The sequence below is a fragment of the Vollenhovia emeryi genome, unplaced genomic scaffold, assembly GCF_000949405.1.
Source record: "Vollenhovia emeryi isolate VEMERY1.0 unplaced genomic scaffold, V.emery_V1.0 DF939126.1, whole genome shotgun sequence".
NCBI lineage: Eukaryota > Metazoa > Arthropoda > Insecta > Hymenoptera > Formicidae > Vollenhovia > Vollenhovia emeryi.
In genome coordinates, this window is record NW_011967240.1 from 1,088,301 (window position 1) to 1,105,729 (window position 17,429).

At 37.7% G+C, this 17,429-nt stretch overlaps 1 protein-coding gene across 1 annotated transcript in view; it reads left to right on the forward strand.

Annotated features, from left to right (window-relative positions):
- LOC105568981 (laccase-5-like) overlaps positions 1–17,429 on the forward strand; it is a 115,925-nt gene that overhangs the window by 43,255 nt on the left and 55,241 nt on the right. The window contains exon 3 of the mRNA XM_012025085.1: positions 4,192–4,356. Within this exon, the coding sequence (XP_011880475.1) occupies positions 4,347–4,356 (10 nt within the window). The 5' untranslated portion in view covers positions 4,192–4,346. The remainder of the gene's footprint in view (positions 1–4,191; positions 4,357–17,429) is intronic.

Here is a 17,429-nt window from a genome sequence, read left to right on the forward strand (position 1 = left end):
TTTACGTAACATCATCTATACTTACGTACATGTACCTAGACATTATAAAAATTAATCGAGTATTTATCTTATTTCTCGTTTTTCTTACTTAACGCTACTTATAACAGGATCTATGGATCCGTACTTATCTAATCTCTATCTAACTCATAACTACGGAAAATTAACAAATTTGAATACTAAACATAAGTAAAAATTGGTATTTAAAAATTACACTGAGATGATTATTTATTTAGTTCTATATTTACAGCAATCTAGTCAATTTATATCCTTTTCCCAGTGTATAATTAAGAATTACGAGATTTAAATATAATTTTTAGAAAAGTGTGCATTTATTTCATGCTCGGCTAATGTCGAGAAAGATTATAGCGCATATTAAGGAAAACTTACCTCATTTTGCATAGTTGTGAGTTGTTCCCTTTTTTTTTATATCAAGTAATATTTGCTCGAAGAGATTTGTTATCTCGATATTGGATCTTACGAGGGCATTTTTTTATTTGTTATCTTTAAAAGTCACTCCACGCTTTCAATCTAATTACGAAATGTGCCGTGAAATGCCGCCTGGCCATTCTACAACGGGGCAGTACCTCTTATATCACGATCAACTAGAACGCGAAGGCATTTTGAGGTCCTGTTCACACATGCAACGACGGTGTATTTGCGCGAAACGCGCATTCATTCGTTAAACCAGTTTCGTTAGTATCGAGTTAAACGCATAACTCGATATTTAATGTCTATATAATGATTCATTGCATGTAAGGCTCATATCTCTTCCTCTCAGGGCACTTTGCATAATGCCTTTGCATAATAATAGTATCTAATTATCAAATGCACAGCATCCTTAACCTGTGGCTGCTTGGGTTACAAACGCCCAGATCAAAAGTTCTCTCGTTACGCGACGAAATATATTGCAAAACATAAATAATCTTGTCAACTTGAACGTAAGTCCATCGTTCTTTCCAGATGTACAAATAACTTGTAGATCTCGTCAACTTCGAAATCGAATTTGTGTCAAATTTAATTGCCAGTCCTGCCATTTCTCACGAGAACTCTACTTGTCAAGTAAAAAAGATTTACGGCTGACAAAATGTGGAGTAGGAAACGAACTGTGTCACGCATCAGATGTATTACGCTAGATAACGTTGTGTAAGACGTGTAATTAACATTTCATTGATAGGCAAATAAAGAATGATAGGTAAATGAAGAATGATAGGCAAATGAAGCACGATGAGGCAAATGAAGAAAAGTAACGAAACGAAATTGATTTTATTCGTAATTCTTTTTATTCGCCATTGTTGAATCTGAGGGCTAATAAATGTGACTAATGTGCGCAATAATTATTAAATATTATGTAAACATTAAGGAGAAAATTTATTAATCGTACGTTTGATATTTACATATAATTCTGATTAGAATTTGTTCGAGGGGTAACATATCATGCGACTTTATATCATCCTAGGTTCAAGCAAATAGGTTCCTCATAATTAATACTTACGAGCGTCATTAATAGCAATGCATGTCTTAGATTTACATTGGCCAAACGTGCTAATTATTTGTAACATTATCAAGAGGCTTCGATATTTTTATTACAATGTAGTTAACATTTTCACGCGTGTCATTTTTATTTGTAGATAAGTCTCGTCGCTTTCCGCAATCCGAAGAAAAGTCTTTTCTAATTTATACGTCAGTTTCAGTACTTACATTCTGTTCTCTAGATTCCAAGTAGTTTTGATTTTTTTTTACACATCCACTGTAACGATATAAAATCAAGGAAGTTACGTGATAATGAAATTTCTCAATTCAAGCTGCACGGAGACAAAAGAAATCGCGAAATTCACAAAACGTAACAGATTACGCCAGTACTTTCAAACAAAGATGTCTTTCGTACATAATCAGATTTCTTTAAAAATAGAAAAACGTGGAATGTTATATGTATAATGAAATATACGCGTGCGAAGTTTCTCTGTTGTGACACAATCGGTGCAGTCGCGAAGATCTGCTCATAAATATTATCGCTATAATTTAACGTCGTCGAAGGTGGCGTATAATTATGCACACGCAATCATCGATTTATGCATCCCCGGATTTGCTCGGCATCTATAAGGTGTAAAACGGATAGCACAATCCGTCGCTTCATCCTTGCACAGCTCGCGCCGCTAGGTAGCTTTTTGAAGAGAACCAAACGCTGGTCTGCGCGCTAGAGAGCTACGTCCTAATTAACAGTGTTGGAACGCGTCATCAGCTGATGTGCAATTAAATTTTAAAGGCGGTCTTTCGCGTAACGAACTGCCTCGCAACACGGAAATCACGCGAAAGTATTATAACATCGACGCGACCTTAATGATGCGACGCCGATATTGATACAGTCATAGACATCGCGGATTTTGTACTCAATTACTTTTGCACGTAATTATGCCACTTGCGCGCAAGCCTTGCATAAGCGACGCTGCCCTAACTGCAATATTTCAATAACCGCGCAAGGGATAGCGTGATACACGTCGGTTACTTGTCGCTTCTCGACTTTCATCTTCGTGTACAGCGGTGAGTATGTAAATAGGAACGAGCATATCTCGCGGGCATAATTTCCTGGAAGCGTATCGACAACGCTCGTACAAAGTTCGGTAAAATATTAATTTACATAAACAATTATTTTTTTATGTGTCACTGTGCGCGGAACCTCGCATGATTATCTACTCTTATCGAAACTGAATAATTGTACGTATAATTAAATATAAATACGGGGCTGTACAGTAGCTGAAAGACGTGTACAGTAGAAATAAAAAATCGATAGTGTTTCTTCATTTCTCTGTACTTTGAAGAACCACACCGTTCTTTCATTCAAGTTTCCAATTAGCACAATTAGGCTCTGATTGATTATTTAACAAGCGCGTCGAGCGCAGTTACATTGGTTACAACCGCACTCGACTTGTTGAAATTAATGTTTCCGACACGTTTTATTTTCACGCTGTGCAACTATTCTCATGATTCGCCAAGTCGCAGAGCACTAAATTGAAACGGTCTTATCGCGCGCGGATACTTTAATCATTTTAATTGGGCGTGACTGTCATTGTTGGAGAGGAAGAACGTGTAATATTGATTTCGATTAATCTGGCGTAGCGCGTAACAATTTATTAATCTACGTATGATACAAATGCACCGGTATCATTGCGTTCATTTGTCAAGCCTTTCACAGTAAATATAATGTCGACTAAAGGACTTCGAGGCATCCATTTGCGTAATGGCAGGATGTAAAATTTATGACCGTTTCGTATTCTATTATATTGAAGGATTCAATTCAGTAAAATTATGTTTTGAATCAATTAGCAAAACCATTGATAAATACAATGGAGAACATGGCACGAAACGTCGTTTGCTTTTTAAATAAAAACATTGGCCAGTGTAGGTCGTTTTTAAAAACCTGCATATCAATAATTGCATTGTTAAATAAATAGTTAAAATTCATGTCTACCCTTGGAAAATTCATCAGAATGCCGGTCGCGAAATAAATTCAGGTCAATGTTTCATCATTGCATATTCATAAAATTAATCTTTATTATATTAATCGTCAAATTAAATACAAAAGTCGATCATTACGGTTTCCCCGTTATTATTCATTAATTTACAATATAATATTTATACAATTTTATTAACATATTAGCGCAATATTAATTTACCAAAAATAATACAATTATCTTTTTCAGTCGACTTAATTGTTGTAACGTATGCAAGTATGTCGGAAATGTTGAAAAGAACGCGTTTTCTCTCTCTTTTTTTCTTCTCTGTCAAGCGCGCCTCATAATGAAGAGAATAAAACGCCAGATATCTGAACAGATTAGAGCAGTAAATTTTGCAGTATATTCCGCATTTCTCCGTCACGCGTCGATTTATGCCGCATTTCTCTGCACGGTAGAGAATTCCGCGCGGGGATTCGGAAACGAAGACTTTGTGTTTCGCGTTATCCAAGAAAATCGGCTTGCGTCGACCGGTGATCATTCCGCACACCGCCGACATACGGGACGTTAATGTTGTTTTCGCAGCGGAATATTAATATCAATGTCTCGGGAAAAGTGTATCCTAACGACGCGTGTCTACGCGACGCTCGTGGAGGCCTGACGGCCCGAGTTTTCGCAGCGCGGAAACGAACGTTCCATCGACGTTATCACTTTCATCGGAATTTTTTTTTTAATGTTGCAGATACGGCGCAGATAGACGGCGCACGGCCCACCTCAGCATTGTTGATCGTTGAACCATGTGGGAGATAGGAGAGAGAAACATAGCGATGTCTGGACCTTCTCTTTCCACACCACAGTTGTCCATATAACTATCATATGAAAGTATAAAGGAAGAATATGGCTAATCGTAAGTGTACATACTCTAGATGAAATGAGTTCTTAGTTTTATCATCCTACTTTATTTATTTGTCAGTAATACGAAAAGTATCTTTATTTCTTATAAAAAGAGATGAGATCGAGTTACGTTGAGTTTTTCTTCGATCTTGTTCTTACGAGCGACTTGAATTTCTTTCCCTCGTTAACTCATGTTTCTCGGAATAAAATTTTTCTTTAACATTAGAAGAATCTCGAGACCCAATTTTATTTTTAGTTGATTAATGTCGCGCTTAATTAACGAAAATTTATTATTACTGTCACATTTCTAAAGTAATTCTGACTCTTTTATTTTTTTCTTATTTTATTCGCGTCACATTGACATGTACGTGGCTTTGTATTATTTGTTTCGTAGCCAGACAGAAAAACTGCGATCTGTCGCGAAATGCATTTTTTATGCATTGACCTACATATATCGCGAGTCCGAGGGATTCCTCGGAACGACACAATTTTCCTAAAGAAGAAACGTTGCTGGCGATTTTCTCGGAGAAGTCCTATTCGACGATTGTAAACACATCAAACTCGCGCGTATATAAAATACACGTGCAAATGCAATTCTACCGGCGTAACTGAATTCATTTAGTCACCGCGAACCTCGCATTGTGCGCTACTTTGTAACGTTTAATCGTTTATGTGCATCTATGTTTCCAGGGATCACGTAGGAATCTTAACGTAGTTATCTGCCTAGAAGCGGAACGTTTCCCACGGGTTGTACGAAACAATCGTGTCAGGTAAACTTTTGAGTATTGTTAGCACTATTTGAATATCATTACGGAAGTTTTGTCATGATCCCAAATTATTTCACCTTTATTACGTTTTTAACTCTGTAAAAGTTAATCAGTGGATTATTACTGAAAACAGTGTATAGTCAGTGCCGATTGGTTTTCTCGAAGCGCTGTGTGCTTCACTTCTCATTTAGATTCGTAGTAAATGAAGATTTGCAATTTAGAAATATACATTTGTATACACCAACTATTTAGGTAAAATCACTAATCTTAGTAATTATAATTTACGTAACAACGATTTTTGTTACGAAACATTTTCTCGGTTGAACAGAATTAGTCGTTAATTTAATCAATACCAATAAGTCCGCAGAATGATACGCAAAACATAGTAACAGTCACGGAACAAAGTAATGTAAAATATTAAGTACAGTATTTTCAATTTCGTAGGTGGGACAACGAATTCTCAACGTTCGTTGTTGTTTTTCTCTCGGCGCGGTGACGTACGATGTTTTTGCGTGCCATCGTGTACCCGAAGGTCGCCGCGCTATCATTCGCTCGCCGAACATCGAGCAGGCAAGCAGTGTCGAGAGTTGCTCCGTGCGTGTTATTATTTTTGCGTTATCGGTTTCCAAGACTCGATCGCGATGAATATAAGGATAAAACACTATTGAATTGCACACCTTTATCAGTAACAAGTAACGTTCCTCGATTAAGTATTAACTTTCTGCAACTTGTAATGAGAAACGAATTACATGCTGAGGCGACGGCTCTTTATTAACGTATATATTCACGAGACTAACTCATCTAAGATATGACTGTAAACCGTGATACTTTGTCGCGGTTACATCTCGTTTACGCACCGCGCTTTTAATTATCTATCGATTTCGTGCAATCTGTTCCATTTTCGGGAAAAGAGGGAAATTTGTACGGCTTCGGCTTTCGCGCTGTAATTTGCTCTATCGTTCTTCGGAACTCGAACGGGCAGGAAGTAAAGAAAGTCGCTTATTGCACGTCGTTACATTATGTAAACGATGCTCGCGTTGCGTTTTATATCACCAATTCAAAAGTGATTTATCCATTCTTCCGAATCAAAAGTGCAAGTTGTCAGTTTGAGCAATTTGTGATAGAGAGTTACGCGATATTTGTCAATAATATTTTGTGCGTTTCGCGGTATTTCACGTCGCGTACGGGAGTGTCCGAAATTTCGCGCGATCGATGAATTTCGCGAGTGAGTGTTTGGTGAAGTGCAACAAGGAAATCTGAGAGGAGGAGCAGGCCCAGGAGGCATCGGGCAACGGCGCAGAAATGGTGAGGTAAGTGTCATAAATTTTTATATTATTTGCTACTTGTGCGAAGAAAGCATTTGTTCTGTGTTTTTATTTTATTTATTCAAATGATTCGAACGAGGATTCGAATAAGTGTTAGGGACAAAACCATACGTATAAAATTTTGTGAGTTTAAATATAAAGAGAAGACTTTCTCAGTATTCTATATAATTGTTTTAATAAATACCTATTTGTAAAAATATAAAATATAAAGTACATTTAATATAATAATTTCGATTTTACATAATGAGTCTATAATAATCATATACATATTTGTATTGTTACAGTTTAACATATATGGTTAATGGTGTACAACTTTGCTGTTGCGAATCGTATAAGTGAGTCCTAAATTACTTTTTATTTTTAATTGACGTTGCACTTACAATTACGTCTTTGCATGTATACAAATTCTTAAAAATACACAATGCCCAACTACAAACTGCGCGCGCGAAGCGCGCGTTTTGTCATAGCTGTAAATCAGTGATTATTCACGGTTTTCAATGAAAATCCACTGATTAATTTTTAAAAAGAATATCGACGTACGCGATAACGATATCTTGTTGATAAAAATTTGCACGAGGCGTATGCAGAAAGCTTTAACATCGCACTCGATGCAACTTGATTAAACAGAATTTTTATTGTACGATAACGTCATATCTTGAATAATGTAGAAAGTGCAGAGCTTGCTTATTATCGTGCTCTTTATTAACACGTTGCTTCATAGAAGTATCTCTTTAAATCAAACTGAACCTTCCATCGCATCTGCATTTAATTACAAAATGATAACTACTCGATAATAATACAATTACTCGATGCACTAATGATGTGTTGAGAGAAACGCTCGCGGGCGGACAGCGCAGCCCTGTCGCCTTTAATTATGCCCGGGCGCGCGAATTTTACAGGCGCCCGCCCATATATTCGTCCGTGGAGAGAAACCGCGCGGTAACACGGTTTTCCGCGCGAGAAGAAAGTGTTTTCCACACACGCACTCGCGCTCACGCACGCGGTTTCCCCGTGGGTGCGTTTCTGCGGTTTATGTGAACGCGAGATGTGAAATCCGGAGTGAATTGAGCGAGCGAGCGGGAGATCAGCTCGAGAGCCCGTTAACGCCGGCCCAGGACGTTTTTCTGCTTCGGGATGTGTTTTTAGTCGGTCGAACCGCACAGAGGCGAGATTTGCCGGGCGATAGTATTTAGCCGCGTGTAATTGATGTCATTAGCCTGCCAGGAGTAACTGTTGCACAATCGGCGCGCGCCCCGAATGTTTATCCAGGGTTAGCGGCGTTGCCGGAAACGCTCGTGCTCGAGACCGCTACCGAGAGTTTGCCTCTTCATCTTCCGCTCGTTTACATAAACGCAATTCTGTCGGACAGCCAAAGCCACACGTGCTAATTAACGCTTTCGGATAACCAATGTTGCTCCACCATTGAGCCATTCGAGCGTTCCTGTCAACGGTCTCGCCTTTCGCATTTATGCGAGAGAAAAAAAATCTTGACGATATTATCATGAGAAACGCGCTCTCACTCGTATGTACGGTGAAAGACGTTAGAAGAATATATTAATCATATGAAAGATACGAACAATAAAATCAGCAGCAATAAATGTGCCAATCAAATGTATGCGCATTACTCTCGCTTTCATGCGCTAGCATACTACAATGCTTACCGGTGTCCGACAACCGTTTGATTGCGGCCCATCCCTTGTCAAGTATCACGGATCATGACGAATGAAATTTTTTTTCACGCGAGGCGTGTACGCGGAACGTCTACGGAGAGTATAAAACTCACGCGTTAAAATGTCGACAACTCGATGTTCGGCGAGTAAAAATTTCGCGTTTCGCTTTCGTTGTACCACTCGTCGTAACCATAGACGCCTACAGCTTTCTATTTCCTTTTTTTTCCTCTTCGTCGAAAGGGTGGAGAGGAAATAAAATAGGTCATAAAGAATAAAATAATAAAAGTTCTCTGAACTGACAATCACTGTATTCTGTGAACTGTTAAGTCACATGTTAGATAATTCTTTGAGAATAATAGAAAAATTCACTTCTCTTATGAAACGAAGAAGATCGATTGCTACAGTGAAGTAATTAAATATCACGGTAGCTATTTTTATTTCAAACTCTTCTTGCATATTTCTCAGGCAGAAGAAACTCGAATATATCATTACTCTGTACAATAATTTACAGGCGTCTGAACGGGGGTGAGAAGCCTTATGCATTCGTAGTTTAATTTTCTTTGACACGTACTTCCATATATTAATATATTTTTTGAACCCTAAAACATTTATAATATCTTCTATTTCATGACCTTTCGAATTTTATTATAATATCTGCATTGTCTTTTAGGGAAATAAAGTGGTAGTTTATTTCGATATGATAAATAAAATCGTGTCGTGTATTATAGCAATACGATAATATTAGAAGAAACATTTAATATTAAACATGGGCAGCAAACATTTATTCGATAACATGAAATATCAGCAACGTTAATTTTGTAAATATTATTTCGCGTTCAAATATAATTTCACAGTAAAAGTATGCAAAGTAAAAGAATTTTAGAAGAAAGTACGCTTACATAAGTTATACGGAGATATGCACACAAGTAAGTTTAATCTAAGAGTAGCTCCTAACGTAAGAGGAGCTAAGTACTTTTATCCAAACAACAACTCGTTCATTCAGCGTATTCACTTGAATCGACGATCGCTGAAAGTGAATCGATTTATCACGACGGTCGTTGAAAGTGAATCGTATGAATTCGTGTATCGATGTGTATCATAGATTGGCCATCCGGGTGCGCTACATCCAATCGAGTATCTGGTCCCGTTGCTCTGCGCAATCACTTACGGCATTACGTCATTGATCCGTGCACCTCGTGTATCCCGGCAACGTCAGATCGATACAGAACAGTCACGATTCGCATTCACAAAGATCCCTATAGGAAATCGATAGGCCATAAGCGCGCGGGCGTGCATTACGAGCGGCTTTTACCTCGCAGTCACGAGAAGCGAAGCATCGAAGGGGGTAACAATGTAAACGATGTAAATTGTGCGCGTGTTTTCTCACACATTGCCGATCATGCGTGAAAAGAATTGTGCGAACAGCTGGAAATGAATGGGAGAAGACGTCGGTTCCCGCAGCTGCATCCTGGCGATGCACTTTATTCCGCGCCGACCGAGTGAGGGGTGTAATTATCATCACATTCTTCAAGTATCTCTCGTGTTCTCATTTAGTTGTCATTTAAGTGAGCGGAGTGCCCCCGAAGACATTTTATTCATGGACTACATTCCTGCAGTTCGTTCTCTTCAAGCGATACGTTTGTCGAAAGGAACAAACTTCTTTATAAACATTTTAAATAGATTCATATAGAAGAATGAATGTATAATTAATGGCTTATCTTTACGCTAGAACTTGCTTCAGCTAAGAAAAGTTGGTTAGTTTTCCAATCGATTTGCATTGTTACATAATTTAACACGTAAAACATTTCCATGTGAACAGGCAATTAACATGTCATTATTTCGTGCAAAAAGAGTAAGGGTGAAAGATTATGCGGTCCGTGGAAAAGACAAATTCCATGTTGATTATAGCCGTCTGTCGCTTAGTTAACCGAGATTACGACACTTGCGTCTCTCATTGTTCTTACCTCAATCTGCATGCCTCACCGGAGATCGATTTAACACGGTTTGTCGTTTCTATGCACAAGAAATGTCTCCGGAAGGTGGACAGAACTTTTATCGCGCAAACGAACGCCAGGAGTATTTCTCTAGTATGAATGAAGGTCGTGGCACACTAAAATTATTGGTATGGAATTCGTGCGATTTTTTCAGGAAACTGTTTATCTTGAGCGTCAAGATTATCACACTGCAGTTATATCAAACTACCTCATTTTTTGTCGCATTAAACTATTGAGGAATCAATTAATTTCAAGGAAATTTTTAAAAAGTCTCTAATGTTATATTCACACGAAAGAGTTGAAACTCACTCGAAATTCTACACTTATTCGAGTGACAAAAAGGTTGGCTAATCTCTCTATTTATGCTACTAATTCTTCATTAATCTTGTTGTTTAATTATTGGGCATCTTTATATGATCGACCTTGAAAGTTGAAAAGAATCATTCTGAATGGAGATGCTTCTTCTACGAAAATTCGACATAGAGGTCGAAAGTAGCACAGAAAGTAAGCCATTGCTTAGTATTCACGTAAATCTCAAATATATTGCAGTATTTCTTAACGGTACTACGTCGCTTCGATGCTCGAAAATCGGTATTCAGTTCCGCTGAGCACCGATCGCGTATAATTTAAAACTAGTGATTTTTAAAGCTAGCTTTATATCAGCTAGCTCTCATATAATTATAGCGATTAATTGGCATGGCTCGTTAAGCAGCGTGCCTGTTATTTAACAGGTTTCCATTGTCCTCTAAACAAAGCAGTTTTTATCGTTTGAGCAATAGAGTCCACGCTTGCAAATGGAGATAATTATCCTAATGGTATCCTTTGGTATTTCAGCGACTCATTTATCCCGAGTCTTTCCTCTCTCGTAGATTAATAACTTCTCTTGTAAAATTATTCAAGTAGCCAAATACCAGTATAATACAATGCTGAGCCTATGTCCATGTACAAAACTACCTTTGTAGGTATATCACTCCCTAGCAGTTCTAATTATTACAACCGTCATGGTCGATAATCATCTCTCATCTTGGCCGGAGTCGTGTTAGTTATAGCGCACGTACCCCATAGCTATACATTAATTACGATTCTAATTAGTGTAAAAAAGATTGATATACCGTAGTTCTCACATTAATTATATTTCTCACATTTTCCGCACTTCCTCCACAGTTAAGGAAACATTAATTTCGAGTTTGTCAACAGATGAAAAAAGTATAAAGAACCTAAAACGTCTTATCTTTTTTACACTTATACACTTAAACGTTTATTGGCTAATAATTTTATAATTAGGATAAATTTAATCTTTTCAAATAATTAACTAATTTAATTAATCGTCTTTTTATTTATTTACACATAACTTTTCTACGTAAAACTTTTTTCTGTTTGTAAAAAAGAATATTTGTTTGATAAGATCTCGCTTAATTTCATTTGTACACAAAGGTGCCTCACATGTCAACGACGGTTTTTTATACAAACGACGATTTGAATGCTTTATGAAACTATTTATAAAAACAGTGTCATCAGTCTTATGCAAATATCACGCGTCTTTCGGGCAAGACGTTTCTCCTCGCCGCGCGAATGTCACTCCAAAACGAACAATTAAACGCGATAAAAAAAAGAAAGACGTTGCTTATTGCTAAACTTTCACGCGAACAAAAACTCAGCGTGCCTATAAACCGAGGCGAGGCGGCGGAACACTTTTTCACGAAATTCGGATCAGTGAAAGTACTAATTGATTCGTAGCGCCGCTACGTATCCGTGTACATTTGATTTAACTACTCACTTTTATATTCTCGTAGTTCGTAAGAACGTAATCAGTGCCGTGATTTTTCCGAATACGCTTTCATGATTTCTTCCGACCGTTTCTGAATGCCTTTATTTGCAGCGGTTGTGTCTTTCGAGAAACACTCTTACGATACGAAAATTTCGCTTTTTACCATTAACCTTTAATATTACTGTTATCCCGATAGGATGATTATGAACAGAATGATTATATCTGATTTTAAATTCATACATATCGAGTAATTATATGACTCGACGCGTTTCACGTGTCTTCGCTTGACAAGTGCACGCGTGTAACTACTTTACTTTAGTACTATTAGCTTGTGCAAATTGCAGAAAAGTACAGCTAATACACGAACATTAAATGGAAAAAATAATTAGAAACCATTTCGTTGTACGACATTTTTACTTCGTAATGCTTTTTGATTACGATATTTACATGGATGATTACAACCGCCGTTGACATGTAAGTTGACACCTTTGTACAAACAAAATTCTGCCGTCTTCCTTAATATTTTAACTTGCCAATTTTCTTCAATATTTGAGCAATTAGAGATTCTGGGAAGATTATTAAACATACGATACTGAGATGCGCGAGATTGTTTGCGCAGGGGATCGTTGAACTTGGTTCCTGACAAAGGATCGATCATCGCTAAGCAGAGTCTGGCGAGATCCATCGAAGTAATAACAGCTTGTTTTCTTTACGCGAGTATAACTTAGACCACTGTTCGTGCCATCGATAGAAAGTGATAACGAGTGTGACTTTCCGGGAGGATATTCGATACTATATATTCTAGCCATCCAGGCTAATTATTAAAGATAATTCCGTGAATTATTGATTTGCTTATTTTTCAAAGACTGCCCGTATTTTTCGTTTTCCATATCCTTCTACAAATAATAAAAATAGAGGACTAATTAAGTGAAGTAGTTAGATGAAAAGCTCGAGATAATAATTTAAAAATAATTGTAGTAATCAACAATTGAAATTGCATCGCGAATAAATTACTGTCCAAGTTTCCTTTTGATTTAATTGTATATTTCTCTAACTTGATATACAATTCTTCATTTTGGAGGAAATTAGATCTGAAGTGAGCGCTTGTTGTTAGGAATGGAGAATTAATTTTTAAAACTTAACTTGGTAGTCTTCTGCCCTCTTCTTGTTAGTGCGCTTTTGTGCAACGCATACCAGCTTGTGGCAATCCTGCATAGATAAAAGACGTTCTACAGTAACAGATCCAAAAGTTTTCATAAATAATATATGTGGGTTTTTTATTCATGAATATTTAAAATACGAATAGTTTAAGGTATAAGTACCTAAGTATGAATTTTCGCCTACGTCTGTCTCTTGGCAAAAGTTATAACTTTCTGTTTATTTAATAAACGCAAAGTTATTTGTTTTTACATAGACGAGAATTAAAGTGCGCCCTATTTTCGCCTAAGGATTGAATTGCTTTTCCTTTCAACTAGCTTATTTATGAATATATGCATGTATTGCGTGCGTGCACGTAAGAAACGATTCCTTCGCATGGATAAGGAACACATTCAAATTCTCAGCAAAAACTATCCGTTCTCCCGATAAACAAATTCAGCGTCGGAGCAGTGCCTCTCAAATCCTAATCCATGTCGTCAATTCTCGCGTACATTATAAATTCCAACTTCCTTACATTTCGGTGATATCAGCGCAAATCATACACCAGTATATGTTGCACGTTTTTATTAAAAACTAAAATCACATTTAGCTTAATGCTTTACATTTTTTATCTCACTTTTCTACTTTTCTTTTTCTGGTCTTCTTCTTCTGTAATAGATTTATAGTATAATAGTGCTTTAGCACTGTAGTCTATTTAATAAATACGATTTCCTCTTTCCTTTTCTCTAATAATTCGCTGGCACTAACAACCGCTTTGAAAAGCACTGCTATAGACGACGTCCTTGCACAGCAAGATATGCGTGACAAAAATCGGGAAAGCGCAATCGAGGCTTATCGAACAGCGCCTCTCGATTCCGTTCACCCGTTGGCGCGACACCTCCGTGCGACCGGCAAACGAAACCCGGCACTTTTCAGACCGGCCGAACGATCGGCTAAAAAGTGCAACGGCAGGCTAGTGCCCCAACGAGGCAATTTACATCGTTCCACTCGGCACGTTAATGGATTCCCTTTCAATTTCTATCGAGAATCACGGATACCGGTGAAGCGGAGCAACAAGGTGGCGATGGTAACGGACAGGCGGAAACCGCACGATCTCGTGAATCCTCGCAAGGAGAAAGAGACCAGTGCCAGTGCATTTGAATGCGACGCGTGCCGGTGCAAAACACATTTCACTGGTGCGCTCGGCGAAAGATGAGCGATCGAATCGTTCGCTTTCGTCTCGGTAGAGGCACCAGCCTGTCACTGAGCAGCGTACTTTTCTCGTTGTTACTTCCCGTTTCCAGTAACGCTTGCCAAAATTTGCCTTACCTTAAAAGAGCTAAAGAGATTCTTTCAATAAAATAGGCTTCTTAGCTCGTTCAGGTCTTCTCTGTATCTATCGGACATTTTTTCTACATTCTCGACTCAAATGTGTCTGCGGAAAGTATCCCTTTTTTTTCACAATAATTGCCGTGACGGAGAGACAGCTTTAGCCTCTCACGCGTTGTCTTGCTAACGATGAAGAGACGTGAAACTTTATACGGAAAAAAATGATGTATTAATATCAGGATCTGACAGCAACTAATTAAAAGTAATCTTGTTAATTCAATGATAGGATCAATAGAACAAGTAATATTTGATTAAAACAAGAGCTTGATGTATTCGTTTCGTGATTATTGTTATTGAATTAACAAGATTAATTTCGGATAGACTGCCATGTTAAACAATGTACAACATCATTCTTTTCCATGTACCGCCGATTATATAAGCGGCACGATCGTGACGTTATCAATAGCGAATCTTCAGCCGAACCGCCGGCTTTCTCGCGTGGTCGCGCGCCCGTCTTTTCCTATTTCCCGTCAACGACGACGTCGCGGTAGACGGGCCATCCGGGGGAAAGTGTTCCAGTATGTGTGACGGGTTGCTACTCGAGATCACGCCAATGAATATACAACATCGTCACACCTGTCCCGCCATGACGAATCCTTTCGACACGCTCGGGCCCACGGACAAGCGTGGCGAGCTTCCGCGTTGCGCGAGCGACTCATCGTCGATGCTTAATAAGATCTGAAGGACGATGAACAATTGAGATTGCTACTGAAGTACAGTGCAGTCGTATTTGGCCTGGCGGCCAGCTGATTAAAAACATTAATCGATTACGAAGGCGTACACCACGATACCGCGTTACTATTGTAGTTAGGCTCGCATGAACGGATGTGATTCCTGTAATCTCGCGTAATCGTTAATGGTTGATCAATCAATTAAACAACGTTGTATTATTGCCAATAGCGCGACGGTATAAATTATTCAAGGAATTTTAAAGTTTTGAAAAAGAAATAGCCTGTTTGAAAGTACTCAGAAAATATTCATGCAACATTATTTCAGTAAAATTAAAATGACTAAAATTTAAATAAAAGATAGAAGTGCAAAATAAACAATCCTATCTCTCTAAAAGTCAATCAGTGGATCTTGACTGGAAACAGTGAATAGTCACTGGTTTACAGTTGTAAGTATACCACTGCGATTTTCAGTGGTATACTTGTAACTGCCAATCAGTGACTATTCACTGTTTTCATTGACGATCCACTGATTGACTTTTAGAGAAATTGAAATACAAAAGCGATTGTAAAATAATTTCTATAGAAAGCTTTAACTCTGAATAATAATAAGTTGCAAACTTATAGTCGACCAAACTGGCAAGAGATTAATTTATTATAAACAAGATCCCTATTGAGAATAACATGTAGCCCCTTTTTTTAATAAACTAATCTCTTACCAGTTTGATCGACTATAAATTTGCGACTTATTTTTATTCATTACTGGTGGCAATAAACATTCTGAATAATAATTTCATCATTATCTTTATCATAATTTTTACCATGCCATTCTATCATGAAAAATTGTTCGAATTATGCACGTGTCTTATCATATTGCAATTGATAATAAATATAATGATAAAAGTCCGTTTACACATATTCGCGACGTATCAATACCTTAGCAGTGCCGTGTCAGTGATATTCGTGATAATCAGTGACGGTTAATCACATCTATCCGTACAGTTTGGATCGTCAGTGATTTCAAGATGGCTCAAGTTTACGGATGACGAATTGGCAACAATTCTTATAACTTTAGATAAAGAGGAAGCAAATAAGATGAACGGCCTGAATACGAGACTGTGCCAGACGTGTATGAACACATCCATTAAAAAACAAGAGATCAATATTTGTTATCACTCTTACTAACGGAAATTCACGGAATTGAACGAACACGTCACGCATATGTTGAAATGAACCTTTATCGTAACCTTCACGTATCTTCCAATTTTATCTTCCACACGGAGAGACCGATATGGTTACCACATGTCTAATTAGGGTTGGCACAATAAATAGCAATATTTCGAACAGCCATATCCGTAGTTGTCATACCCACATTGATGTAGTCATGGTATAAACTATAAATTGTAGTTGCTTTCTTGAAGAAATGAACTATGGTGCAACTTTGTGTGGTATGGTTAATCAGGCTCAAAAAACTGCGTATTGATAGTATTAGCCTTCAAATGCGTATTGATAACATTAGCGTGCCGAGTCGCGCCATACAAGTCGGTGCAGGTTGGTTAGCGTACAGCGCATGACAATGTTACCAGAACTGGTGCGGTGGTGTGGCAACAACTCGCACTTCAGCAAGAACTATAAGGTTGTCACAACCACACACAACTCAACAATGGATAAGTAGTGTAGACAACTATATGCATTTTGTGCAAACTTCATAAACGTTGCAATACAAAACAATATAGATGCCCCTACTATTTTTACGGCATTTTAAATTTAGTTATTTTTGCCTTAGCCGGTCTTTCCGTGCAGTTTTATAATTGTTAAATAATTGCATTGTTATCACTGGTGCTCGAAGGCCATTTGCAATAGATAAAAATGCAGTTGTGCCGTGGAAATATTCGCAAACTATACGAAAAAGAAGCGTATGAGAAATAACATTATACAATAGTTAAGCTAATCTCTTTAATAGTTTAACAATTTTAATAACTTAATTTTACTTTACATGTCTCAAAATTTATCTTTAAGGCTTTGAACTTTAAAAGAAATTGGTTATTCTAATCCTCCAAGATAAACTGTTCTCTTAAATATGTATTATTATGTTATCATATATTAGTATTCGTTTATCGGGACGAGTCACTCTTCTATTTGTACGCGTAGAGACAGTCTCAATCAAAAATTCGCACGAAGAAATATTCGACTTTTTCTTCCGATTATACGACTATTAATCTTTTTGATAGTTCTATCGCGACAATTACTTTAAAAGGTCGTCGTTGCGATACTCAAATTGACCAAGTAGACTGAAGGACCGACAACCTTTTTGCGTATCCAGTCGCAAAGACGTCGCCGCGAGATTAGGTAGTTGTCGACCGACAAT